This window comes from Balaenoptera borealis (assembly GCF_965194805.1).
Source record: "Balaenoptera borealis genome assembly, chromosome: X".
In the NCBI taxonomy this organism is placed as follows: domain Eukaryota; kingdom Metazoa; phylum Chordata; class Mammalia; order Artiodactyla; family Balaenopteridae; genus Balaenoptera; species Balaenoptera borealis.
The window spans coordinates 108,243,704-108,270,252 of record NC_138881.1 but is presented as its reverse complement, the minus strand read 5'-3'; the positions used below and the strand labels follow the sequence as shown (position 1 = coordinate 108,270,252).

General features: G+C 35.6%; 1 protein-coding gene across 6 annotated transcripts in view; it reads left to right on the top strand.

Moving 5' to 3' along the window:
• The window catches only part of SMARCA1 (SNF2 related chromatin remodeling ATPase 1), a 147,951-nt gene that overhangs the window by 3,403 nt on the left and 117,999 nt on the right, over positions 1–26,549 (top strand). For 4 of the 6 annotated variants that reach the window (XM_082377086.1, XM_082377083.1, XM_082377081.1 and 1 more), the window contains exons 2-15: positions 1,488–1,574; positions 3,606–3,772; positions 4,116–4,216; positions 4,322–4,422; positions 7,002–7,181; positions 10,825–10,980; positions 12,128–12,259; positions 13,227–13,295; positions 16,928–17,037; positions 18,293–18,519; positions 19,653–19,774; positions 22,569–22,604; positions 23,525–23,677; positions 25,955–26,087. In XM_082377086.1, coding sequence (XP_082233212.1) covers positions 1,488–1,574; positions 3,606–3,772; positions 4,116–4,216; positions 4,322–4,422; positions 7,002–7,181; positions 10,825–10,980; positions 12,128–12,259; positions 13,227–13,295; positions 16,928–17,037; positions 18,293–18,519; positions 19,653–19,774; positions 22,569–22,604; positions 23,525–23,677; positions 25,955–26,087 — 1,774 coding nt within the window. The remainder of the gene's footprint in view (positions 1–1,487; positions 1,575–3,605; positions 3,773–4,115; positions 4,217–4,321; positions 4,423–7,001; positions 7,182–10,824; positions 10,981–12,127; positions 12,260–13,226; positions 13,296–16,927; positions 17,038–18,292; positions 18,520–19,652; positions 19,775–22,568; positions 22,605–23,524; positions 23,678–25,954; positions 26,088–26,549) is intronic. The other 2 variants (XM_082377085.1, XM_082377082.1) reach the window with 1 other exon arrangement.

The window sequence follows — 26,549 nt, the reverse complement described above, 5'->3', positions numbered from 1 at the left end:
AAATTTGTATCCCACATTATTAGATATGTACTTGTGTATATGAGGGAAAGTAATTTTGAAACTTGAAAACTAGATTTCATTTAGCTTTTCAGGGAATGATAAAGGTGTGGATTTTGTTATCCAGTTTTCCTTGTTGCTTTGAAAATAAAATAGGGTTTCTAGTATATGCGACAGTTTGGAAGTGTGGTATTGAGGGCATTTTAGTAGCTTCTATTCTCATCCATCCAGAATTACGTTCAAAACATCCCACATACATACATATGAGATGCTGTAAATCAAGATGGCTGTTATTTGGGCTAAGAATAACTGACCAATATCTGATCAGTGCTCCAAAGGAGAACCCTGACCAGGGTCAGATTCCATAATCTTAGTCTGGATTTCCTCAAAATAGAAATTTTAGTAAATGTTAGAAAACATTTATTAACTACTGGAGCCATGTTTTTCTTATGTTTAAGTTCACATTCTTCTGTTGATTTATGACCTAAGTTTTCAGGAACAGGCTGTCAAAAGCCATGCTCAAATGGACACAATTTCTTTAGTTTTCACAAACAGATTTGTGTTTTGACTTTGCAGTCTGTGTTAAAACTGCAATACTCTCCACTTTGGTACTAATGGGTAGATTTGTGTTTTTATTATTTTATTTCTTGATTTCTTACAGGGAAGGAGGTGTATTCTACATATCTATTTATATTTACAAGTACTAGCTTTGTCTTTATAAAGGATAGGATGTATGAGATAACCCCCTAGATAATTTCAGTATTTTAAGGTAGCTGATTTATATTACTTTTCACTAAATTACAATTTTTTAAAATATCAAAGGTTAATAGTTAATAGCCCTGAGAAAATGCTTCTACAAAATATTCGTGTTTATAAATAGTTTTGAAAGGTTTTCTTTCCAGTAGGAGAAAATTAACATAAACCAAAAGTTTGAAACTGTACTATTTCATTATTTTAAATATAAATGATTGCACTGCAGTACATAAAACAGTTTAAATGTTCTAATTAGAATATAAAACAATATTAAAAAATCATATCTTTTCAGGAACAGAAACCACAGTCTTTTCTTCTGAAAGTTTGGCTTGTTACATAAAGAAGTGTTTCTGAGAATTAATATTTACTTTCCTTGAATTCTTTGGTTTGTGGTTGATAATAGTCTAGATTTTAAATCTCCTACTTGGTGGTTATACACTTTCTTACACTTTAAATTAGACAGTAGGTGAAAAGGCTCATTTTCCCACCTTTTGGTTTTTATTTTAATTAATGTTATTTCTCTGGCTTTCACAATTCTTCGGATTTTTTTTTAATTGGACCTCAGGTGCACAGAACTGGATTAATCATAAGCCCTGTTCATGGCATGCTCTCATCATTGGTCCAGGCATGGCCCATGTTGATTTATTTATTTAGTATTTAATTACTTTTTACTTTCTTCAAATGAGAATGTTGACCTTGCTTTGCAATTTGATGATTTATTTTCTTTGAAATTCTAGAAAAACCTTTCTCCATTTCAACTCAAACTTGCTGCTAAAGCTTCTAAATCTGAAAAGGAAATGGATCCAGAATATGAAGAGAAAATGGTAAATATGTTCTTGGCTAGGATAGTGAATACAGTAGTTGATTTGTATAGAGGACATGTGAAAGATTAAAAAATATATGTGTTTATATAATGAATACAGAATCATAGGTTTTAGAATTGAAAAGTAATTTCATATATCATCCGCCATAATAGATTTTTGTTGGATAAATGAATCTCCTCATTTTCGGATGAGGAAGTAGAGTATCAGAGAAATGATACGGAATAGCTGGGGCTGGAAGGCACATCTCTTCACTTTTGTTTCACACTCTTTACCCCATAATAGGGTGTTTTATGCTAGAAATATTTTATCCACGAAGTGAAAATGTAAGTGGCAATATCAATATGGCTGAGAGAAAGCAGGTCACAGAACCAGCCTGGTATTTTCTTCTCCCTCTCACCTTGCTCTGGATATGTGAATGAATGCTACACATTATGAAACATGTAATATGGTAATACATTTTCCTGAGGGAAGGCTATTTGCCCAATGTATGAAAATATTACATGCTTAAGCAGTATAACCGTAATTACACCCACCTACGGCTTTGCTCTACATTTAATTATTTAATTTTTAGTCACTAAAACCCATATTTTAGCTTTAATTTAAACTAGACTTTTATGCCCTGGGATCATTCAAAACCAGTGAACTTGGTTAACTGAAAAGAGAAATTAATAGGCAGTTAGAACTGATTTTTTTTTTTGTCAAAGGGTTGTTTTTGAAGTAATATTATAAAAATTAGTAGAGATGAAGTACATTTTTTGGCTGTTCATGGTGATTTTACAGAACTCCATGCCTTAATGTTTAAGGCCACATCTAACGTAGACAGTTAATGTTTTAACAACTCTAAAAACAACATTCCAGTGAGGATAACGTAAAATGGAAAGGTTTTGGCCTCCTTCCAGCTACTGGTCTGAATGTATTTGTCTAATTCTTACATTTATGTTAATGAATTCTTGTAAGATTCTGATGTTATTAATTATGCATCCTTCATTGGTAATCAAATGTTCTCTACGCTGTGGTCAGAAAGTGACTGGGAATTAAAAAATCACCTTCGTTTTTTTCTTTATCTTGATCTTTTAAGATTTTTTTTAGTGGAAAAAATGTTTTATTGCATTTATTGGTATAAGCTATATGACCTTTTAAGATTTATTGGGAAACTATATATCGATTTTTCTTTCTTTCTTTCTTTTTTTAATATCTTTATTGGAGTGTAATTGCTTTACAATGGTGTGTTAGTTTCTGCTTTCTAACAAAGTGAATCAGCTATACATATACATACATCCCCATATCTCCTCCCTCTTGGCGTCTCCCTCCCACCCTCCCTATCCCACCCCTCTAGGTGGTCAGAAAGCACCGAGCTGATCTCCCTGTGCTATGTGACTGCTTCCCACTAGCTCTCTATTTTACATTTGGTCGATTTTTAATTGTTAACATATATCAACTATTTCACTTATATATGTGTGCGTGTATATTTTTTCTCCAAATCCTCACTTTCGGGAGAAACTTTATATACTCTTAGCATAAAACACAATTTTCCAGATCACTATACTTGAAGAGAGAAATGTATTGTACCATGACATTGAAAGTATTTTGAGACAAGATGACACTGTATTCTAAGATTTAAATTGTTTCTAGGTGAAGCTTGAAAATTCTTGGTTGGCTTTCCAAACCATTCAGGATTTGCCTTTTGACCCCAATTCTTTAAGCAGAGTACTTCTTATTGAGGCATTTCTTAAGTCTGTCGGATCACTTGGCTTCTACTCAAACCATCTGAAAATACCATTTTCAAATTCTGCTACTTACTAGCTGTGGGAACTTGGGCAAGTTACTTACCCTCTCTGTGCCTCAGTTTTATCATCAGTAAAATGGGGATAATACTAGTACCTACCTCATAGGTTTATTAAGAGAATTAAATGGGTTAGTATGTTTAAAGTGCTTAGAACATAGTACAAATTAAGTGCAATATAAGTATTTGTTAAATTTTGAATGAACACAAAAGGAAATCATTACTTTTTCTTTTGTCTTGTAAATTAGAAAGCAGATCGAGCAAAGAGATTTGAATTTTTACTGAAGCAGACAGAACTTTTTGCACATTTCATTCAACCTTCAGCACAGAAATCTCCAACATCTCCTCTGAACATGAAATTGGGACGCCCTCGAATAAAGAAAGATGACAAGCAGAGCTTAATTTCTGTTGGAGAGTATGTTGGCATCTGTCTCTCTACTTTCTTCCCTCTCTCCTTCCCTCCCTTCCTCCTGCCCCACTTCTACCTCCCTTCATACTTCCCTTCCTTCTTCACTTATTCAGTGTGATTTTATATTAAAAAAATATGGTTATTGTCAGTTTAAGTATGTTTTGGAGGCAACAATATTTCTTATCTCAGTAGAAGTCAATAAGTAAAAATGTAGGCTGGTTCTACCAACTTCTAAGCAAGACTCTAGATAACCCTTCTTTTTTCATAAAAGATATTAACAGTGTATACTGACTTAATTGACACCTTAGCATTTGGGTTGGATATGAAGGTATTTCTTTTTTCATTTCAGCTACCGTCACAGGCGCACAGAACAAGAAGAAGATGAAGAGCTGCTCTCGGAGAGTCGGAAAACATCTAACGTGTGTGTTAGATTTGAAGTGTCACCTTCATGTAAGTACTTCATCATGTTGGTGTTTTTTGTTTTCAGTTTAGTTTTAGAAAATTTTACTTGGTTGTATTAATGAAATTATGAGAGCCTTGATTTTTTTTTTTCAGATGTGAAAGGAGGACCACTGAGAGATTATCAGATTCGAGGACTGAACTGGTTGATCTCTTTGTATGAAAATGGAGTCAATGGTATTTTGGCTGATGAAATGGTAAGGAGTTGGTAGCTAAAACACACATTCTCAGTTATCAGTAATTTTATGTAAATTTGAAATACCTGAGCTGAACTTCCCCCCTGGGGTTTGGAGGCTAATTGTTTTATTTAGTTATAACATAAAAGGCATTTGTGAAGTCTAGAATTGTTTCTTTAAGTAACCTCTAGAACATATACTTTCACAGGCCACAAAATTCTTTTTGAAATTTTCTCAGATGGTATAAAAAAAACCTCCTTGTACTTTTGTTGATGTTTGCACTTTGGCCTCCAGGAAGCTCAGAGCCATAGTGAATACCAAAATGGAGCATCTCTGTAACTTTTAATGGTCTGCCCATTGTGTCCTTTGTGCCTTTTCCTATTCTTTAGCTTTTAGTCTTACTTTCCTTGGCCCCTCTTTATTTCTTTTTGACCATTAATTTATGTTCCATGTTTTCATTGTAGGCTACCTGAAATCCTTTTGGGAATGAGGTGGGGATAGAAACCAAACGCTAAATGAATGAATGTATGCATGAGTGAATGTAAATGCTTCCATGTGTGATCAAACAAAGTGTAAGGAACAAAAAAGTGAAGAGCATTGTTGAGTCTTGACAGTAGAGTGCCAGCTGGGAGTCAGGAAATGAGCTAAGGAATGATGGACATACAGTTGTCCCTCCATATCCGAGGGAGATTGGTTCTGTGACTCCCGGGGATACCAAAATCCATGGAAGCTCAAGTCCTTATATGAAATGGCGTAGTACAGTTGGGTGCTCTGTATCTGCAGTTCTCCATCCGCGGATTTTGATCTGTGGTTGGTTGAATACCCGGATGTGAAACCTGTGGATTTTGAGGGCAGACTGTGTAAGAAAATGACCAAAGAGAAAAAGTAAGGCCATTTAAGATGCTAATTCATCAGGTCAGAGGAGTATATGAAGACCTGGTTTGGCATTTTAAGACCAAATGAATAAGGTGGGATTTAAGAGAGGGCAGTGATACTCATATATGTTACTCTGGAGCCATATTTGCAATCACATATCCATATTGGCCACATGACTATTGATGCTCTATAGCTTGTAGTGTAGTAGTCAGTCCCGTAGGTACTCATCCCTGGCTAAGCAACTGTTAGGTGTGTGGCAAGTCCTTTAAATCAAAGGTCCTTATATTTAGTATTCTGGGTTGGAAACTACAGTCAGCTCAGACAGGGAGGAGCTTAGTTAATTGGACAACAGAAAGATCAGGATATATCTCAAACTCCTCTTGACTGCAGCCTGTCTAAAGATCCTTCATATTGAATTTATGCTGACACCAGCTATGTTTTAATTACTAAAAAGGGGAAAGATACTTTGAGTATAGAAAATTTGGAAAAAAAATTGAGAAAAAATTAAAAGTAAGTTATAATTTTGTTACCTCGAAATAACCATAGTTAACATTTTGGCATATTTCTTTTTAGTCTTTTTCCTCTGGTTGTATTTATTTTGCATAGTTGAGGTCATATTATATATGATTTGGTATTCTGATTTCTTCACATTCATACATATTTTCCACATAATTAAAACATTTTGGTAAAAATAATTGTTAATTACTGCATAATAATTAATCCTAGGGAGGTTCCATAATTTTATTCATTTCCTCCCTTATTGCTGGTCATATGGATTGGTTGATAGTATATATTATATATATGTATATAGTATATGTTGATTGATATATATGTATATTTTTGATATATAATAATACTGTTATGAGAACCCTTGTAATTTAGTTTTTCTGCACCTCTCAAATTATTTCCATAGGATTTCTAGAAGTGGACTTACTTGGTTAAGGAGTATAAACATTTTAAGATTTTAATGCATAACATCCATAAAACTCATCTCATAAGTGAAATATCAGATAGGATAAATGCTATAAAAATAGCTTTAAGCTTAGGTTTATAAAAGAAATGTATACCTTGTATAGAGATAAAGCCAAAAACTGTTTTGAAAGGTCATACAGCATAGGACATAGTTCCCTTTCCCATAGGTTAGGTAGTGGATTCATGGGTGTTCAGTATATTATTTTTTAAAAAGTCCACTGGACTAGGTGATCTCTAGGGTCCTTTCTGGCTGCAAAGTTCATTTATATTCTGTTCTTTTATGATTCCTTAGGTCTTCAAGGGTGTGAGATGCAAGTATAGAGCTACATGCCCCTTGAAATGCATAGTCTGAATATTTCATGTCTGGGCTGTAATAATGTTGGGGTCAATGGGAAAGAAAGAGCTGTATATAAGCAGGCTGATAAAGGAAATGTGTCTTTGTGAAATACATGAAATTCCTAATTTTGCAAACTAGTAGAAAAAATAATATAGGTTGCTAGCTCCTTTAGGAGTAAAAGTCTCCTAAATAGAAAATTGCTTTGTTGAGCAACTTTGTAACTGCAAGTTCTTAGCTTCTTTTTGTGCTCAGGGTAAGTATTGAATTGGAATGGTTATTCATTAAAAAAAAAAAGTCTTTTAACTTTTCCCTATGTGAGATAGTTGGCAAATATCTTTTGTGAAGTTGCTGCTAACAAATGTTTCATTAAATAAAAAATGTTTATGGATTTTTTTTCCTTGTGATGATAATGCAGGGTCTTGGTAAGACTCTACAGACAATTGCTTTGCTTGGTTACCTGAAACATTACCGAAACATTCCTGGACCTCACATGGTTTTAGTTCCAAAGTCGACTTTACACAACTGGATGAATGAATTTAAGCGATGGGTCCCATCTCTTCGTGTTATTTGTTTCGTTGGAGACAAGGATGCGAGAGTAAGTGAGAAACAGGTTTAAAAAGGCAATCAAGGATAACATCATTTCTGGGGTTAAGTTTTATTGCTATAAAAGACATTCGAGTTGACTGCTACTACTAGATATCACTTAAGTTGTGCTTACTCTTTGTTAGGCTCTTTTGTAAGTTCGTTTTATGTATTAATTAAGCTAATTCTCACAACACTCCTGTGAGGTAGATGTGTTACCTATTCATAACAGAAAATCCATTATTATGCTTATTGGCATTTACTTTTAACTAGCTCATTAACCTAAGCATTTTGAATTGCACTTTTAAGTGATTCTTTATTTAAAAAAATCTTACTTTATTGACAGTATATCTTATCAGCGATTCTATCGTTTGTGCTGTTTTGATGCCAAAAATGTATCAATTTGCATTTCAATTTTTTTGTTTAAATTTTTTACTTTTGACTTTGACTTGTTTACATGCACACATGCACACACACATGAATGGAACTTTTTCTCTTTGTACAGAGAGCCTTGTGTTTTGTGTTTATGCATAGACAGAGCTTTCAGTTTTGATCTTTGAATAGAAAAATACATGTGTGCATACATTCTTAGATAATATCAGAAATTCTGTGCTCTTCTTTAAAGTAGCTATTTGTCAATCTAGTAGGCTACAATTATTTTAGGACTGTTGAATTAATCTAAAAATAATGAATTATGCAAAAATACCAAAATGAATAATCAGCTTAGAAAGCATATTATTAAACTTGGTCTTTATTTTGCCTCCAGAGAACATAGTTTAGAGTAAAGATTTATTCTATTTTACATATTTAGATAGGTTATCAAAAGATATCCTCGGAAGAATGGTAGCATAATGAATTATGTGATTTTATTCTTATCATTTTGCTTGAAGAAAAATTACTTAAAGTTATTTAAATTTAACTTATAAATAATTTAAATATTGAAATACTGAGCTCATAAATATAGAATTACAGGCTTGATTCTTCCTTATGCCTAATATTTCGCAGTAGCAAATTAGTCACTTAGAAATCTTTCTGATTGCTGCTATTATATAATGTAATACCATTTCTTATAAAATTTTGTATTTCTAAAGTATTGATTTGTTTTGCTGAAGTTATTCGTTTTATTTATTTATTTATTTATTTATTTATTTATTTCTTTTTGGCTGCGTTGGGTCTTCGTTGCTGTGTGCAGGCTTCCTCTAGTTTCAGCGAGCAGGGCTGCTCTTTGTTGCAGTGCAGGGGCTTCTCATTGCGGTGGCTTCTCTTGTTGCGGAGCACGGGCTCTAGGCGCGCGGACTTCAGTAGCTGTGGCTCGCGGGCTCTAGAGCACAGGCTCAGTAGTTGTAGCGCATGGGCTTAGTTGCTCTGCGGCATGTGGGATCTTCCCGGACCAGGGCTCGAACCCATGCCCCCTGCACTGGCAGGCAGATTCTTAACCACTGCGCCACCAGGGAAGTCCGTGAAATTATTCTTGAAGGTCATAGATATTGAGAAATAGCTAGGCTTGTGTTGTCATCATGTCTCAGTAAAAATGTATGTCAGTGGTTTTCGACTATATTAGTGGAATCCAAGGGTTTCATGAAGTGTCTCTGGGAGTTTTCAAGAAAGGGTGGATGTATTTAATTGGTGACTGCCCTATCTCTACCCCATGGGAGGTTGAAATTCTTCTAGACACTTCAAAAACTTCTTAATCATGAAAACTAACCTTCAAAGTCAATGTCTTGCAAATTTCCACTCATTAATGGGTTGGGGTTCAGTTTAGTGGGTGGTGACAACAAGTTTTTAAAACATTGAGATAGAACAGAGTAGAAAGTAGCATTGAGGCTATGTATTGCTTCTTTCTATATACACGCCCTCAAACATGTATGTGTATACTGGATTGCGACCTAAAATAAAATTTTACTGTGGGCCATGGTCAAAGAGTTTGAGAACCAGTAATTGTTAATTACATAAATAATTAATGTGCCATATGCAACACTTAAAGATTGATGTCGTTATGTGTAGAGAAAATCCAGATCATTATTTATAGACAGATTTGAACCTTTGTACCACATAGGATAGATATATTGGATCTTTCTATTTTCCTGGCCTCCTGTAAACACTTTATGAGGTCAGTATTTTGGTAATAAAGTATTTGATGTAGGCTACAGTAGGTATTTAATTGAGGTAGGAAATTATTAGAGAAAATCCTGATCCTGTTTGAAGCTAATGTAGTCCTGAAGTATTTAGAGGTATGATTCCTAACCATAGTTTTTGACCCCTTCCTTTCACACTCCAGAGGCATCAAAGGTCATGGACACGGAAACAGGAGATCTGGTTTTAATTCTGTCTTTGCTACTGACTGTGATGTTGAATGAATCTCAAAGGGCCTTAATTTTTGTCACCTATAATATGAGAGCTTTTGGATTATGTGATCTTTAATATTCTGTCAAGGTATTTAACTCTGAAACTATCAAGTAGTTACACAAATTTCAAAGAAGAGCTAATTTAAATTAAAATATGTGTATGTTCTATGAAACTGTACGAGGAACCATTAAACTGAGTATTTCACAAAATCAAATAAGGGTAAGGTATATGCAGGACTAAATAGGGTCTGGCACCCTGGTTCTTTTTATTTTGCCTCTAACTCCCTAATGTCTTAATTAACTTTTTGAATACCACTTCCCAGGGAGCAGCTGAGATCTACAAAGGCCTTTTATCTGTCCTCTACTTCAGTCCAGGCAATTCTTTTATACATAGTGGGCACTCATTGAATATTTGTTGAAAGAGTCCCTGGCGTGTTTGATGCATAACTGAATTTATGAAATAATGACTTTGCAGTGAACAGTCAATTTTGTTTATGCACTGTACTTTCAGATTTACAGTACTAACCAGTCCCTTCTCAATGTAGATTTTGCTGCTCCCTGTTAACCTTTGTGGTTTTATTTTGACCCGTAATAAAAAATAATCTGGAATTCAGTTAATACAAGTTAAAAATGCTTTCAATCAACTTGGCTACCACATTGGCCACTGCCTATGAAGATTTAAAAATAGTTTTAAATAATCTCACTGTTTTAAATAGACTCATGTACTAGATAAAGCAAGTCCCCTTTATAAAATCACATTTGTAGCCTCATAACATCAGGAATTTCACAAAAACATTAGTGGGCTTTCATGACCCCTTAACAAAATTTATGACTCATCCCTGCTAGAAAGTGAAGGAGACATACAAGAGATCTCAAAAGGTTGGAATCACTCATGTATGTTGAGCTTTTTCCATTTATCGAAATGCTATCATGTTGGTAATGCTGGGATCTTGGTAAGAGTATGGTATTCAGAAAGTAGTTCCTTTGCCCATGTCCTTTTGATCCTTTGTGGTATGAAGAGAGAGCCTAGTAATTGTCATCTTCTGGTGATATGAACTTCTCCGGTTCATCGAATATGCTGTACTCGTTTAAATGGAAGCCTTTGCTTCTCTTTTGTTGATGAAAAATATTAGCATGTCATACAGATAATTGACTACAAAAGTATCTTTGGGCCTCAGATTTCCTATCTCTAAAATGGATGAGACCGAATGATTCCAAGGGTCTCTTAGAATTCTTAATAGTCTGTTGGTGCTTTAATTCTGTGACATCTTGTCAACATATTCTAATATAAGGAACTTTATTTTGCATCAGGCTGCTTTTATTCGTGATGAAATGATGCCAGGAGAGTGGGATGTTTGTGTTACTTCTTATGAGATGGTAATTAAAGAAAAATCTGTATTCAAAAAGTTTCACTGGCGATACCTAGTCATCGATGAGGCTCACAGAATAAAGAACGAAAAATCTAAGGTAAGCTAGTTCTCAACATCTTTATTAAAGTTTTCTTTTAACTACCATTTCTGTTTGTTTACTTCTCTGTATTCAGAATTTAAAAAGTGATAGAAGATTGTGATTTTATTCACAGAATGTGAATGAAAATCAGTTTTTAAAATGATTTTGAAGTTTAAATGATTGAATATAAGACAAATGAAAATTGAGCCCAGTTTTTATGTAAAGAAAATTAGGTGTTCATTTGCTATAACTGTTGCAGCCTAAGTAACTCTGTTATGCTACAGTATTTTAATATTTTGGCAATATTTGGTGTATAAATGTCATTTGCATTGGTTTATTTTTTGAGGAGCTACCTTACGTGTACTCATATGGATTAGAAAAAATCATTTCCTAGAATTATCTGACTTGTGTGAATTAGAGTGTGGTGTTAACATTGAAAAATACCAACATTTCTTGCCATTCAACTCCATCAACAGTAGGAAAAGCGTCAATTATTATGATGAACCTCTCTTTGGATCACTGGGCTGCTTTGGGAGAACCAGGGACACAACTGAAGCAAAATCACCAGGTGGTGCTTTTCAAATTAGAGTTAATACCCGATAAGAGGACGCATGTTAGAGAATAATTGTTAATTTAAGAGCACTATAAAAATGTGCATTTTTATTGATAAGATTACTGTTCTTTTATACTTTTTGTGCTTTAATTTTTGTGGTTTTATATTTAGAAAGTTAATATAAGATATTCGGGGAAAATGGGCTCAAGTGTGGTGCTTAAAAATTGTGACCAGGCCAAGTTAGAAGTTGGCTAGGCATGGTGGATGAACATGATTGGCAGGGAGAAGGCGATACTGTTGTATAAAGTGACTAGCCTGAATTCCATAGAGTTCTGACTGTTTCTGTGGACCCAAAGTGGAAAAAATAAATTTTTTAAAGTGGGGGAACGGTCTCAGGTGTGACTGTGATCTGCATTCTTGTAAGTGTAGAAATGCCTAGAATATTTTGTTCAGTTGTGCTTCACTGTGGCAATGTCACCTGAACCAGGATATTTTGCCACAGAAAATTAATTTTCAAGTTTTATTTTATTCAAAAAATGTATTGGGTTGGATGAAGAACTGATGAACATTCTAATAAATAAAACAATGTTGACATAACTATTCTTTTTCTAGCTTTCAGAGATTGTTCGTGAGTTCAAGTCAACTAACCGCTTGCTCCTAACTGGAACACCTTTGCAGAATAACCTGCATGAACTCTGGGCACTACTCAACTTTTTATTGCCTGATGTCTTTAATTCTGCAGATGTAAGTTTGTCAAATGTTTTAAGTGTAATTTTCTTGTGTTCACAGACATCTGTTTTCAAAGCATAGAATGTAGATTGAAATTGATAGTTCTTTTTCACTTGTAATTCTTTATTTGTGTTTTGATTTTCTCAGAAAGGTGCTCTTAACTAGAAATTTTTTCAAACAGGGATATTTAGAGAAATAATGTTTCTTTTCTTTGAGATTATCCTGCCTGTTAAACTTTGCCTATATAATAACATTGCTACCACAACTTATGACATAAGGTAGACTGAGTTCAGAATAGTGCTTTCTAAATTTTCTTTTAATTAAATTGGAAGGGTTTTCTGCATACTAGTTTGGCAGGTGGAGTCATTGAAATAATCTTTAATTATTGCAGGTATTAACATTTGGTGAGTACTAAAGAGTTTATAATATGTGATGTGAAAAGCAACATATTTTGTAAATGTATGATTTATACTGTTTTTATCATTAACACAAGGTTATGCTAGTGCAGCAAACAGAATTGAATGATTTAAGGAGTTTGGAGCTTGATTTTCCTCATTACTGATATTAATTGATAATAAAAAGTACCAAGTTCAGCTATCTATTGGTTTGTATACCTTATCTTGCTTTTGTTCATTTTTACTGTTTGATTAACATTTTCATTAGCATGTTTTCGATTTTTTATTCTTATTCCTACTCCTTTTAACTGGATATAATGCTACTGTGGTATGGGGAAGCCTAATAAAAGCTTTTTAAGGAAAAACTGCTGATGGAGTGCCTCTATAATGCGGTTCAAATTTTGTTAACTGCTCCAGTATTTTATCTGTTTTCAAAGTAAATAATATTGGCCATCACAGTTAACGTATTTTTGACAGTGCTTTTAAAATGAATTATTGCTATATGAGTTGTATAAGAATTTATAGAATACTGAATTTATTAAAAAAAACAACTGTGCACTTACTGCAGAATTTTCACCCCTCCACAGGACTTTGATTCTTGGTTTGACACTAAAAATTGCCTTGGTGATCAAAAACTTGTGGAAAGACTTCACGCAGTAAGTAATAGCAGACAGGAAAATTTAGTAATTATATATATATAACTGAGTTAGAAAACAAGCTGCTATAGAATCTGTTTGAACTTGTGGATTTGCTTCTGGGCTCAGTCTCAGTGTTTTTCCCTCTCAACTTTTTTAATAGCCTCTTTGGGAGGCAGACTCCTACTATATCCTCAGCTTCTCTATGGAACAGCTCTTTTGCTTTGGCTCTCTCCCCTGGATAATGTGGTTCTCTCCCATAGAGGCTGTTCACTCTCCCGTACCCCACAGGTCCTTGAGATTGCATCAGTATTCTCCCAGTTCCTCAATGCCATTTCAAAACCATTGCTTCTCCACTGTCATGTGTAAAACTCTTCCTTTGAGGCTCAAGTTATCTTGCAAGTCCATCCTCCGTCCATTCTTTTATCTGTCATCTATTCATTACCAGGTGACCCCCTCACATTCATTGAACACCAGTTTTCCCTTCTTTGTTAACAGCTTCTTGTATCCTTCTCTTTCACTCATATTACTCCATTTGTACCTGTCCTGTTATCTCACAGAGATATCCAGTGCCTGGACCCCTGCTTTACCCCCATCTGTCAGACCATTTCTGTTACATTTTCTGTATCCAGCAATGAGCCCATTTTCTATCACTTGAACCACTTTTTTTTTGCCAATATCTCAAACTCCCTTGCTCTCTTGATCTGCCATTTCTGCCCTAAAAGCCCTAAACTGGAATTATGTAACTGTGTCTCTGTCCTATGGGTTTGAATTCTGCTTCTACCACTTACTAGCAGAGTGACCTGCTCTGTACTGGGGCTGCTCAACACTGATAAAGAAGATTACACCCACTGTACAGGTTGGAGCCACTACAGTTTCATGTTCCCTAACATAAGCTGGGATTTGATGATGTTGGTGATCCTTCAACATGGCCTTCTTCAGCATTCTTTCTCATTTCCTAGAACAGCTATTTCAGACTTTCCCCAGTCTCCCCAAGACCTCTAACCCAGGTGTTCCCTGCCCTCCTCCTTTCTCAGCAAGTACCAAGTACCATCATTCCTTTCTCAAAGAGAAAATAGAAGACATTAGGTAGGAACTCCTTCAAGGATATCCATCTTCCAAGGATATCTGCATCTGTGTTACCCCTGTTTGAGTGGAAGAGGTCTTCTTTCTCTCAGCAATGGCTAATTGTTCCAACATGAACCCTGGATCTCATCTTTTCCTGTTTCCTTATGGACTTTTCCCCTTGATTTATCCTTTTTATTGACTGAATTTTCTACCTCTCCTTCCATGTTGGCTCTTTTCCTTCAACATGTAAATATGCTTAATTATCTCCCTTATTAAATCCTAACCCACACTTAGATGCCCCCACCTCACATACACAGAACAGTAATCCCTCAACACTTTGTCCTTCTCGAGCTCTGATTCTGGTTTATTACCTTGATGGCTAAGCTATTTGAAAGTTTAGTTTATCCCCTCTATCTCCACCACCAAATCTCCTATTTGCTCTTTTTTTTTTTTTTTTTTTTTTGGCCACACCATGCGGCATGTGGGATATTAGTTCTCGACCAGTGATCAAACCCCTGCCCCCTGCACTGGAAGCGTGGAGTCTCAACCACTGGACCTCCAGGGAAGTCCCTATTCACTCTTTTTTAAAATGTACACCTATAATTTTAATTGGCTTAGTGGAGTTTTGTGAGGAAGTGGGTATAGATGCATTTGCTATTTTTTGTCTGCTGTTTTTAACGAGAGTCTCAATCTCTCTTTACAAATAATACTAAAAAAAAAACCCCCATGTATTGTCCACTTCTCCCTCTCTCCCCCTACCCTGGAAAAATGTAAACTTGATGTGGCAGAGACCCTGTCTATTTTCCACCACATTGTGCCCTGTGTGCCTGGTCCAGAGTAACTGCTCATTAAACATTTATTGACTTGAAGCCCCAACAGTCATCATACTTTATGTAAATATTTATTTAGAGTTAAACAGAACAAGTCCAGAAACAAATGACCTTATGTAATAGGGAATTTATTGTAAGAATGCAGAGGAGTAGAAGACAAATCTTCCAAGAATCTTGTAACACAAGTTGTAGTACAGCTGGGCCTCTGATAGCACGAACTTGGTCAACTCTGGGGAATGTTTACTCTGTCTCTGGTGGGTCCTATTCACTCCTGAATCCATTGACCACTAGCTTTTATCCATTAAATACAATTGAAACTTACCTCACAAGTGTTTGTGATTTTTCAGTTACTTAGTTCAGGGTATACCTTTTGGTCAGTGCCCTAGCGTCTCTGTACTATTTAGTACTGCTAACCACTCCTGCTTTAAGAGCTTTCTGTTTAGTGTCTGGGGTATGGGATGGATTTTCTCTTACCTCTTTGGCTATTCTTTTCAGTCCCCATCATGGGCTTTTCTTTCTCTGTCCCTGAAAGTTTAGTGTTTTGTAGGGCTTTGTCTTTGTCTTCCTTTTTCATTTGTGCTCTCCCTGGGGGTTCACTCCCATAGTTTCAGCTACCACCTCTATACTTGTAACTCCCAAATTTCTCTCTCCTTGTTTCTCTCCTAAGCTCTAAACTTACATATCCCACTGCCTTCTGAGTCTTCTGCCTAAATGTCTCACAGGCAGTTGAAACTCTTAAAAATGCCACTTAGACAAATTTAAGAGGCCCAAGCAGGAAACCAGAAGTCTTCTTTTACACTTCCCTTTTCCTTACCTCCCATGGATCTCTAGTAATAATAGCCACAGTTTACTGATGTCTACTGTGGTTAAGCTCTACACATGTACTACCACAAATTGTCACAGCAGCCTTGAAAATAGGTATCTTTATCCCCATTTAAAAATGCTTGGCATACATATATACCATAAATCTATATGTTTTGGATGAACGGATGAGGAAACAGGTTTGGAAAAGTTAAAGAACTTGCCCAGCTCACAACAGCTAATCAGGGACTGAGCTGGATGTAGAATCAGCCTGATCTGGGTTTGATTTCTGCTTCTACCACTTACTAGCAAGGTGACTTTGGTGACGTTACTAAAATTGAAATAATTGCCTTTCCCTCAAAGATTTATTGTAAGGATTTAATACTCTATCAAGTTCATGGCGTAGTATTTGGCACATTGCAGGTCCTCTAGAGATTTTTTTTTTCTTGTGATAGAATTTGCCTTGCAGGTATATACTGATTATTTCATGTTTTTTTCTCTTTTCATTCGTATCTTCCTTAACATTGAACCATTTTTTCCTCATTCATATATTTAACCATTTTTAAATGGCTTGAATTTTTGTTTCATTTTTAGATACTCTTGGATCCATACTCTGACCTCAGATTTCCTCTCAGGTTTAAAAATATTGTATGACAGCAGATTTTTAAAAAAAGGATATTTTGTACTTTTTCAATAGTCAATAATCTTATTGTCTTAATTTTTAATGTCTTTTCTGCCATCAAATCATGAATGTCTAATTTAGGTCCCCTATTCTGAGTCTCTAATGGGCCATTTCTTGGTTCTTTTTTACCAAGAAAGTTGGCAACTGGTGTTGGTAGTGTTTTTCAGATTATACAGTGGGAAGTAAATTTCACATTAGGGTGTTGTCAATGAAATAAATGGTTTATAATATTGAATGTTTTATAAACTTTTATAAAAACTCTCACTTTTTAGGTTTTAAAACCATTTTTGTTACGACGTATAAAAACTGATGTAGAGAAGAGCCTGCCTCCTAAAAAGGAAATCAAGATTTACTTGGGATTGAGTAAAATGCAGCGAGAATGGTGAGCTATTTTATTTCCATTAGAATTTATTTATTAAAAATTAGCTTTGTAGTGGTTCAGTTGTGCCTTTAGTTCAAAAATTACATTTTTATGTTTAAATGCCAAGTTAAGTAGTTCAGATATTTTAATAGAAAATTGATGAGTATTTTATTTAACCTTTAGGAAAGGGCATGGGTCTTCGAGTCTATAGACCTGTGTTTGAGTCAGTGCTTTGCCTCTTAATAGCTATTTAGCTTGGACAAGTTATGTAATCTCAGTTTCCCTTCTGTAAAATGGGGATAATAATACTTACTTATAAGGATGTTAGGGTTAAAGGGGATAATGTCACTGGCACATTTGTTAGTTATTCTTGCTTTTTCCATCGATGAAAAAAGCAAGCTTGTATTGATAAATACAAGCAGAGCAGGAAATTGACAAGAGGAGTCACAAGGAATCATAAATTAGATAAAATTAAACATGTTAATAATGTAATAATGCTACTAAGAGAAGCAAAATGTTGCTTATATAAATAAAATTAGATAATTTATAATATACAGTGACTTCTCTATTATTGAAGCCAGTATAGAGGACTTGTAAAGAGTATATTTCTCTGGACTCAGACGTTAAGATCAAACCCTCGCTTTGTCCCTTTCTGTGGCTCTGAATAAATTGTTTCACTTCTTTTAGCTGCCTGAATTTCCATCTGTAAAATGGCAGTGACCCTAGTACTTATCTTGGAGTTGTGAAGATTTAACAAGATGATTCATATACCTGGCACTTGCACTCAGTACAAGTTGGCTGTCGTTATAATTAAATATTATTACTGTCCAGGTGGTACGTAGGTCTGTTTTCTCCTGGGTGAAGGTCTAGAAAAGACAATAAAAATGTTTATAGGATCAGAAAAAAATGACCTATGAAGACAGGTATAAGAAATTGCAACTGTTTTTAGCTCAAACAAGTAAAAGCCAGATACCAACTTTCAGCAAACATTCAGATGTAGTTGTCTGAATTGTTATCAGCTGATGGCAATTTTTAGCAATGGATAAAGCAGGAGGAAATAGGTTTACAGGCAACATACAAGTTAAAATATTCAGATCTTCACTATTTTTTGGCTTTGCTGATCAAATTTAGTCTCAAATCAAATCTTTTTGTTTTTCTTTAAATAGGAATCTAAGCAGATCACCAAAGGGACATTAATTTTTTTTCCAAAGGGACATTTCTTGATGGCATTAAGCCTTTATAATAGTCGATGATTAATTATAGTTTAAAATTTTAGGTATACAAAAATCCTGATGAAAGATATTGATGTTCTAAACTCTGCTGGCAAAATGGACAAGATGCGGCTCTTAAACATTCTGATGCAGCTTCGAAAGTGCTGTAATCATCCTTACCTGTTTGATGGTGCTGAACCTGGTCCACCGTATACCACAGATGAGCACATTGTTAGCAACAGTGGTAAAATGGTAGTTCTTGATAAACTGTTGGCCAAACTCAAAGAACAGGGTGAGTTACAAATCTTCAAATTAATGTGAAGTAACTTAATATTGTATATGAATAACATTTTGCATAATCATTTGTCATTCATTCATTCACTTGTTCAGCACACATTGTTGAGTATTTACTGTTTGTCAGGAATTGTCCTATGGGCTGGGTATGCAAAGACGCACAAGACAACAGTCCTTGCCTTGTAGATGCTCACAGTACAGCGAGGGGGAATAGTTGCAGGTCATTGTGATAGTGCTGTGATATGCTGAGAGATTGGGAGTTGGGGAAGTCTTCACAAAGATGACGTTGAGGTGAGCACGGGAGAATGTGTAGGAGTAAACCATGAGGAAAAGGAAGGGAAGGGTGTTCCGCATCTTCAGTGAAGCAGAGATGTGAAAGAAGGGAATGTGGAGCTTGTGGTATCTGGGTAGAGTGGCAGTGGATGAGTCTGGGAAGATGGATGGGGCCATTACAAAAGGCCTTTTACACTATGATTTAAGGAGTTTGGACTATTTTGAAGGTGATGGGGGTGGTCATAGAAAATTTGGCTGTGGAGAGTGATGTGATCAGACTTGTATGTTAGGAAGAGAAGCTTGGAAGCAGTATGGGGGTGTATCTACTGAGGATGAGAGACTAGAAACATCCTCAGGATGGAGTAAAGGCAGATTTTATTTTATTTATTTATTATTTTTAAAATTTATTTTTTATTTTTTTATCATTTAAATTTTATTTTATTTATTTTTTTATACAGAAGGTTCTTATTAGTTATCTGTTTTATACGTATTAGTGTATATATGTCAATCCCAATCTCCCAATTCAACCCACCGCTTCCCCCCTCTTGGTGTCCGTATGTTTGTTCTCTACATCTGTGTCTCTATTTCTAGTAAGGGCAGATTTTAAATCATCTCAATATGCGTGGAGGATTTTGAAGACCTTAAAAATGTGTAACTCAACAAATGCATACTTCTGTATCGTATCGTTGAAGGTGTGTGTTTGTGTTTGTGTGTGTGTGTGTGTGTGTGTGTGTGGTTAGTGGAGTGTTCATGTGCTATGTATTTATATTGCATATGATGTTTACTTTTATTTTTGTAACTTTCAAGTTAGTTTTACACAAGATGAATAACTTGGTTTTTTTTGGTGAAATGTTTTAGGTTCAAGGGTTCTCATTTTTAGCCAGATGACTCGCTTGCTGGACATTTTGGAGGATTATTGTATGTGGCGTGGTTACGAGTATTGTCGACTGGATGGACAAACCCCACATGAAGAAAGAGAGGTGAGGAAGAGAAAATAAAACAAGACTTGAAAAATCAGAGTTCAATTGAGCCATGTTTTTAATCATTAGGTAGTTTTGAACTTTGGCCTTTTCTTTAGCTAGGTGCATTGAATTTCTCACTACCATCTCTCTCTCTTTGAGATCTTTAGCTGGACTTCCATTACACTGGCTCTTTACAAATCATTCTTTCCAAGGTTTTCAAAGACATCCTAAGTTATCTCTTACATCCTTACCTCCTCTAATCACTGCTGTCTCTGGCCTTTTGACTACTTGTTTCTCAGTTTACTCTTTGACCCCTGATTCTATGTCATTTTCTTTTCTTGATTTGCCTCCTACATTAGACCCTCGCCATTCATGGAGTTTAACAGTTGAGATTGTTTCAATTTATGAACAACCGTAGACTCATGAGACAGTAATTTGTAAAGGGAATGATCTCAGTCTTATAGAAATTTTGTACAACTGAAATGGACAACATAGGTGTAGGAGCTTATCATGCACTTGGATTTTGGAGTACTAAAAGGTTGGTGTGCAGGAATGAGTCACTTAGCTAATGAGGAAGCCTGCCTAGCACCCAGTATTTTTCTCTAATTTGGAAATTCTTAAAGAATTTTAGATGATTTCTCATGAATGTCAGGGGTCTAATGTATTTTAAGCCCTTTAAAGCACTTATTTTTTGAGGGAGAGGGCTTTGCTAATTTATCTTCTCTTTTCTGTGATCCTTCAGGGCTCTGTCTTTGGCCTCTGTTTTAAGTCTATACTCATGCTCTGGGCAGAGATCGTGATTTCATGGTATAGTGGAAAATGCATTGAACTTGGTTTCAGAAGACCTGAACTTAACACCAACTCCACCACTAAGCATGCAAGCTATTTAATCCTCTGAGCCTCAGTATCTTTGACTCTTTATTATAAGGGTAATATTAATGCTTAGGCTTCTGTTTTCCTGACAGTGTTGTGAGGATCACTGCATATAATATGTATGAACAGAGTTTTTGTACTATGTAGTGCAGTATAGCCCACAGGTCATGAAAGTGCACACAGGCCTTTTCACCTCTCAGCTCTAGGACCCCTTCTCAGGCCACAAAGACTCTCAGCCTGTGTCCCTCTCCTTCCATAGCTGCAGTGGGCACTCTGTCCCTTGTGTGCCTCCTTAGTGAAACCTGGCATAGTGTACGATAGTGTCCACAGGAGGAGCACAGGCCCTTTTCACATTAAGAGTTTTCCTGCTACCCACTGTGGGAAAACTGTTGTGGTAATATTTAAAAATGAGGACGTTTCAAAGCTTATACTGTTCCCTGCTCTTTAGTCTTTTACCCTCTCTGAAATGATAACTTGAAGCTTTATTGGGCTTTTGCTGATTTATTCCTGGGAATGGATTTCTCCAAATCCACATTAAGCATAGTACCATTCAAGATGGCCCTTCTTCCCGGAATGAAGATGATACTAAGGCAGAAGAGTAGGTGCTTTCTGATCTCAAATAGCCAATTTGCATTTCTGTCTAATCTCTCTGCTCATGAATAATGTGGACTTTACCTAATTATGCTCCAATTATCTGGTTTCTTAAAATGTTAGATAATGTTCTCCCTTCAGAGACTTTGAGTCACATGCTTTGACTTTAGATATAGCAAAGTGAGGGACCTCCCTGGTGGTCCAGTGGTTGAGACTTTGCCTTCCAATGCAGGGGCTGCGGGTTCGATCCCTGGCTAGGGAGCTAAGATCCCACATGCCTTGCAGCCAAAAATCCAAAACATAAAATAGAAGCAATATTGTAACAAATTCAATGAAGACTTTAAAAACGGTCCACATCAAAAACAAATCTTTAAAAAAAAAAGATATAGCAAAGTGAGAGCTGTTAATTTTGTTTTGGAAATGTCCTGCCTTCCCATTATGTTGCTGTTCAGATAAGTATTTCATCTATTTTCCTAGTAAGAAGGGGAAGACTACCTTTAATTCCTTACTCGATTTGTTTGCGAGCTGTTAATAAGCAATTCTTTCTCAATAGCAGCCGGATTTGCCCTTTCTCCATTGCTACAGCTAAATTCAGCTAGCTTCTGTAACCTTTACGTATTGGCCTCCTCACTTTTATAGCGGAAGGAACTAACATTTGTCAAGCAACGACTATGAGCTAGGCAACTTAGAGTTCCAGCTGAATTCTCCCAGCAGTCCAGTAAAGTATTGGCATAATTTTCTCCACTTGAAACTGTGTCTCAGAGAGGTTAAATGCTTGCTGAGAACCACATGTGTAATAAATGGTAGAGTTATGATTCATGCCCAGGTTTTTGCTATTTCCTCTACACCAAATTGCCTCTCACTACACCATGCTGCTTTCTGTACTGCCCCCTCTACATGCTGTATGGACTGCGGCAGAGTCACCTTCTCTGTCTGCAACTTTTGACCATGCCATTCCATTCCTTAAAAATAGAACTTCCTGTATTTTGTTATTATGAAAGTAATATATGATTACCAAGGAAATCTTGAGAAGAAAAGTATTTCTGGCCAATCTTTTTATGCATATATAATATATAAATAATTAATATTATACTCTATACACTACATATGAAGTTCAGTATCCTGATACTTTTTACTCAACATTATGTTGTACTTTCCTATATCAGTAAAAAATATCATTGTAAAAATAATTTTAGTGTAATATTTCATCCTGTGGACATACAATAAATAATTTATCCCCCTATTGTTGATCATTCAGTTTGTTTCCAATTTTTCACTATTATAAATAATGCTTAAGTAAAAGTCCTTATACATAAATCTTTGTGCCCATCTCTGATTATTTCCTTAGGATAAATTCCTAGAAGTGGAATTACTGGGTCAAAGGGTATGAACACTTTTAAGACTCTTGATGCATATTGCCAAATTGCTTTCCAGAAAGGTTGTACCAATTTACACTCCCAGCAGCAATGTATGAGAGTGCCCGTCTCACCGCCCCCTCGTCAACATTGAGTATATCATTTTTTTAATCTTTAAAAAATGGTATTATGTTGTTTTAATTTGCATTTATTTGATTACTAGTGAGATTGAACATTATTCTTGTGTTTATTAGCCATTCGTACTTGTTCTTTTGTGTACTGTCCTTTTTTTTTCTCATTTTTCTATTGGGGTCTTAGTGTTTCTTTCTAATTAATTTGTATGAGATCTTTATATAGTAAGGATATTAACATCCTATTAATTTTTAAGACTCTTCACTGAATATCCCTGGATTACTTTCCTGATTTTCCTCATTACTTCCCTGTTTGCTCCTTTTCACCATATGGAAATAAATCTACTTACCTTCCCCTCTATCTGTTGCTCTCATTCCCATTTCTAAACTTTTATCTCTCTTGGTTGGTCTTCTATACCTTCTTTATTAATTCTTCATAAATTAATGGGAATGAAGTTGAGATATATGACATTTTACCCCCTAGATATATTTTAGCTCCCACTCAATTAAAACATTTTCACTATTATTATTTTTAAATAATTTAAATGATTGATTACTTGCTTAGTTAAATTTGTCTTTGTGATTGTTCTTTTTATTGATGTAAGCTTCTAAAGATTAGGAACGTTATGTAATACACTTTTTACTGTACACATAGTACAGTTTATAGACAGATGCTTAGATATTTTTGAAGGTGGAAGAATATTACAAAGTGGGGTTTTGAGCATGCATGTTAAAATGTTTATTTCTTTCTTAAGGACTCTGATAATATAATTTGATTTTTCTCTCTTTTTCTTCCATCTCCTGTCAATTAAATAAAGGAAGCAATAGAGGCCTTTAATGTTCCTAATAGTAGCAAATTCATCTTTATGCTGAGTACCAGGGCTGGAGGTCTTGGAATTAACTTGGCAAGTGCTGATGTGGTTATACTATATGACTCAGACTGGAATCCACAGGTTGATCTACAAGCTATGGTTAGTAATCTTTAATGATATCAGAAATTTACCTTAGCTCAGAAAACTATTGTTATTTATACAGCACAAAGGTAATTTATGATAAAAGGGTAACAACAATCTTTGAGGGGTTTTGTAGATGTTAAAATAGATTTTTCTGGAAAACAAAGTTGCTGTGCTAATTGCAAAAACAAACAAAACAAAAACAAATACACCCCAAGCCCAACTATAGCATTTGTGTGTTGATTTTGGCTTTTATCATGAAACAGAAATGTCATTTTTTCCCACTCCTAAATATTGAAGAGGGCACATACATATGTTTTAATGAAAAGGGTTTAAAAATTAGTCTTTCAGTATTATTTTCCTTAACAACTAAATATATTAAAATCCTTAGCACTGAAATTGGGAGAGATAGGATTTTAATTTCTGTTATAAAACAATTGGGGCAAGGAGGTAAAAAGGTAACAAAGGAATATATTCCAGGAAAACATTTGCTGCCTAAGGACACCATCAGAAACTACTCTATGTTTAAAAAAGATTCAGGGAGCTTTTTTTACCTTTCATCATGGTATCATTTATTGAGCTAGAGCTACAACTTGAGTCACTGTGACTCAAGTTTTGAGATATATATAATTTCAGAAGTAAAAAGATACAACATAGCTATGCATTCAAAATCTCCGGAATTTATGGGACAACTGACTGTCTTTGAAAACGATTAAAGTCATATGTCAATGAGGCAGAGCTTAGAAGTCATCCCTTTTCTTTTATAATAGAGAATTGAAAATATTGACCATTGGGACATTTTAAAATCCACATGCTTTGGCATAATTGTTACTGCTTTAGGTACCTAACTGCATGTTTGATGTGACTAAGTAGGAGTAAGCCCCAGTAAGTTACAGTGTTACTGAACTGGAAAACTTACTGGTAACACTTTATTTCCTTAAAAGTGTTAGAGGATAGCTGATCTTTCACGATTTACTGATTTGAGTTTGAAATGTAAATATGTGTGGGGTGTTGCTTTCTCTCTCAGTGTGCTGTGTTGAAACTGTTACTGGCTCTAGTGTTTTTATATTTAGTACAAGGGCTGTTTTGAACCCTGTTTCTTTGATTTTTTTTTCTCGACCAGCCTCCTCCCTTCACCTATTTGCCCTGGCCGCTTCTTGTGTTTTAAAAACACTCCCCCTGCAATGAACATTGTGGTACATGACTCTTTTTGAATTATGGTTTTCTCAGGGTATATGTCCAGTAGTGGGATTGCTGGGTCGTATAGTAGTTCTCTTTTTAGTTTTTTAAGGAACCTCCATACTGTTCTCCACAGTGGCTGCTAAAAAAAAAAAAAAAAAAAAAAAGGTCATGAAGAACCTAGGGGCAAGACGGGAATAAAGATGCAGACCTACTAGAGAATGGACTTGAGGATATGGGGAAGGGGAAGGGTAAGCTGGGACAAAGTAAGAGAGTGGCATGGACATACATACACTACCAGACGTTAAATAGCTAGCTAGTGGGAAGCAGCCGCATAGCACAGGGAAATCAGCTCGGTGCTTTGTGACCACCTAGAGTGGTGGGATAGGGAGGGTGGGAGGGAGGGAGACGCAAGAGGGAAGAGATATGGGGACATATGTATATGTATAACTGATTCACTTTGTTATAAAGTAGAAACTAACACACCATTGTAAAGCAATTATACTCCAAAAAAGATGTTTAAAAAAAAACAACAACAAAAAACAAAAACACTCCCTCTAGCTGTTTATATGTTATCAGAACTTGCCACCTGTCACACCTTTACCAACTGTAAACCATAGGACCAGTTCAAGACCATACAGTAAGGGTATTAATAGCCCATTAATTTTTATGACCCTTTACTACAGATCCCTGAATTGCCTCAGTAAACAGAAAGAACTGCTTGCTGATGAGAGAAAGCTGACTTTTGCCACCAAAGCAACCCTTATTAACTACTTTGCCCCTCACTTAAAAAACTCCTTGCTAGTGTGGAAGATGTTTGTATTTAATGGCTTAAAGTTACTTAGTAACTTAATCCAGAAGCTTTCAGCTCTCTTTAGTCCTCATCTTAAAGGGATTTTGTCTGTTGTCCTTCTGGAAATTTCCATTAATGGTACAGCAGAATATTTGCAGATTTCTGTGTTCCCAGGGGTCTCTAGATATTCTTAATATTCTTTACCCTCGTTTCAAAGGTGGCAGGAACTAATTTTTATTTTCAGAATTTTATAGCATAAGCTGGCTATACCATACATTTTATCCAGAATACCCAATGTCTTATATTAGGATTTTTTCTACTAGGATCGGGCACATCGTATCGGTCAGAAGAAGCCAGTACGTGTATTTCGTCTCATCACCGACAACACTGTTGAAGAAAGGATTGTTGAAAGAGCTGAGATAAAACTGAGACTTGACTCAATTGTCATACAACAAGGTATTTATACGTGTAAACTGAATTAGGTGTTTTTTTTTTTTGAAAAACACCGGCAATTTTCTTCAGAGGAGATTACTTTTATTTATTTATTTATTTATTTATTTATTTATTTTTGGCTGTGTTGGGTCTTCGCTTCTGTGCAAGGGCTTTCTCCAGTTGCGGCGAGCGGGGGCCACTCTTCATCGCGGTCCGCGGGCCTCTCACTATCGCGGCCTCTCTTGTTGCGGAGCACAGGTTCCAGACGCGCAGGCTCAGTAGTTGCGGCTCACGGGCCCAGTTGCTCCGCGGCATGTGGGATCTTCCCAGACCAGGGCTCGAACCCGTGTCCCCTGCATTGGCAGGCGGACTCTCAACAACTGCACCACCAGGGAAGCCCGGAGATTACTTTTAATGAAAGTTGACCAAAATCTGCAAACTTAGTAAAAGAAAAAAGTCAAATTAAAAAAACAATGCTAGGGCTTC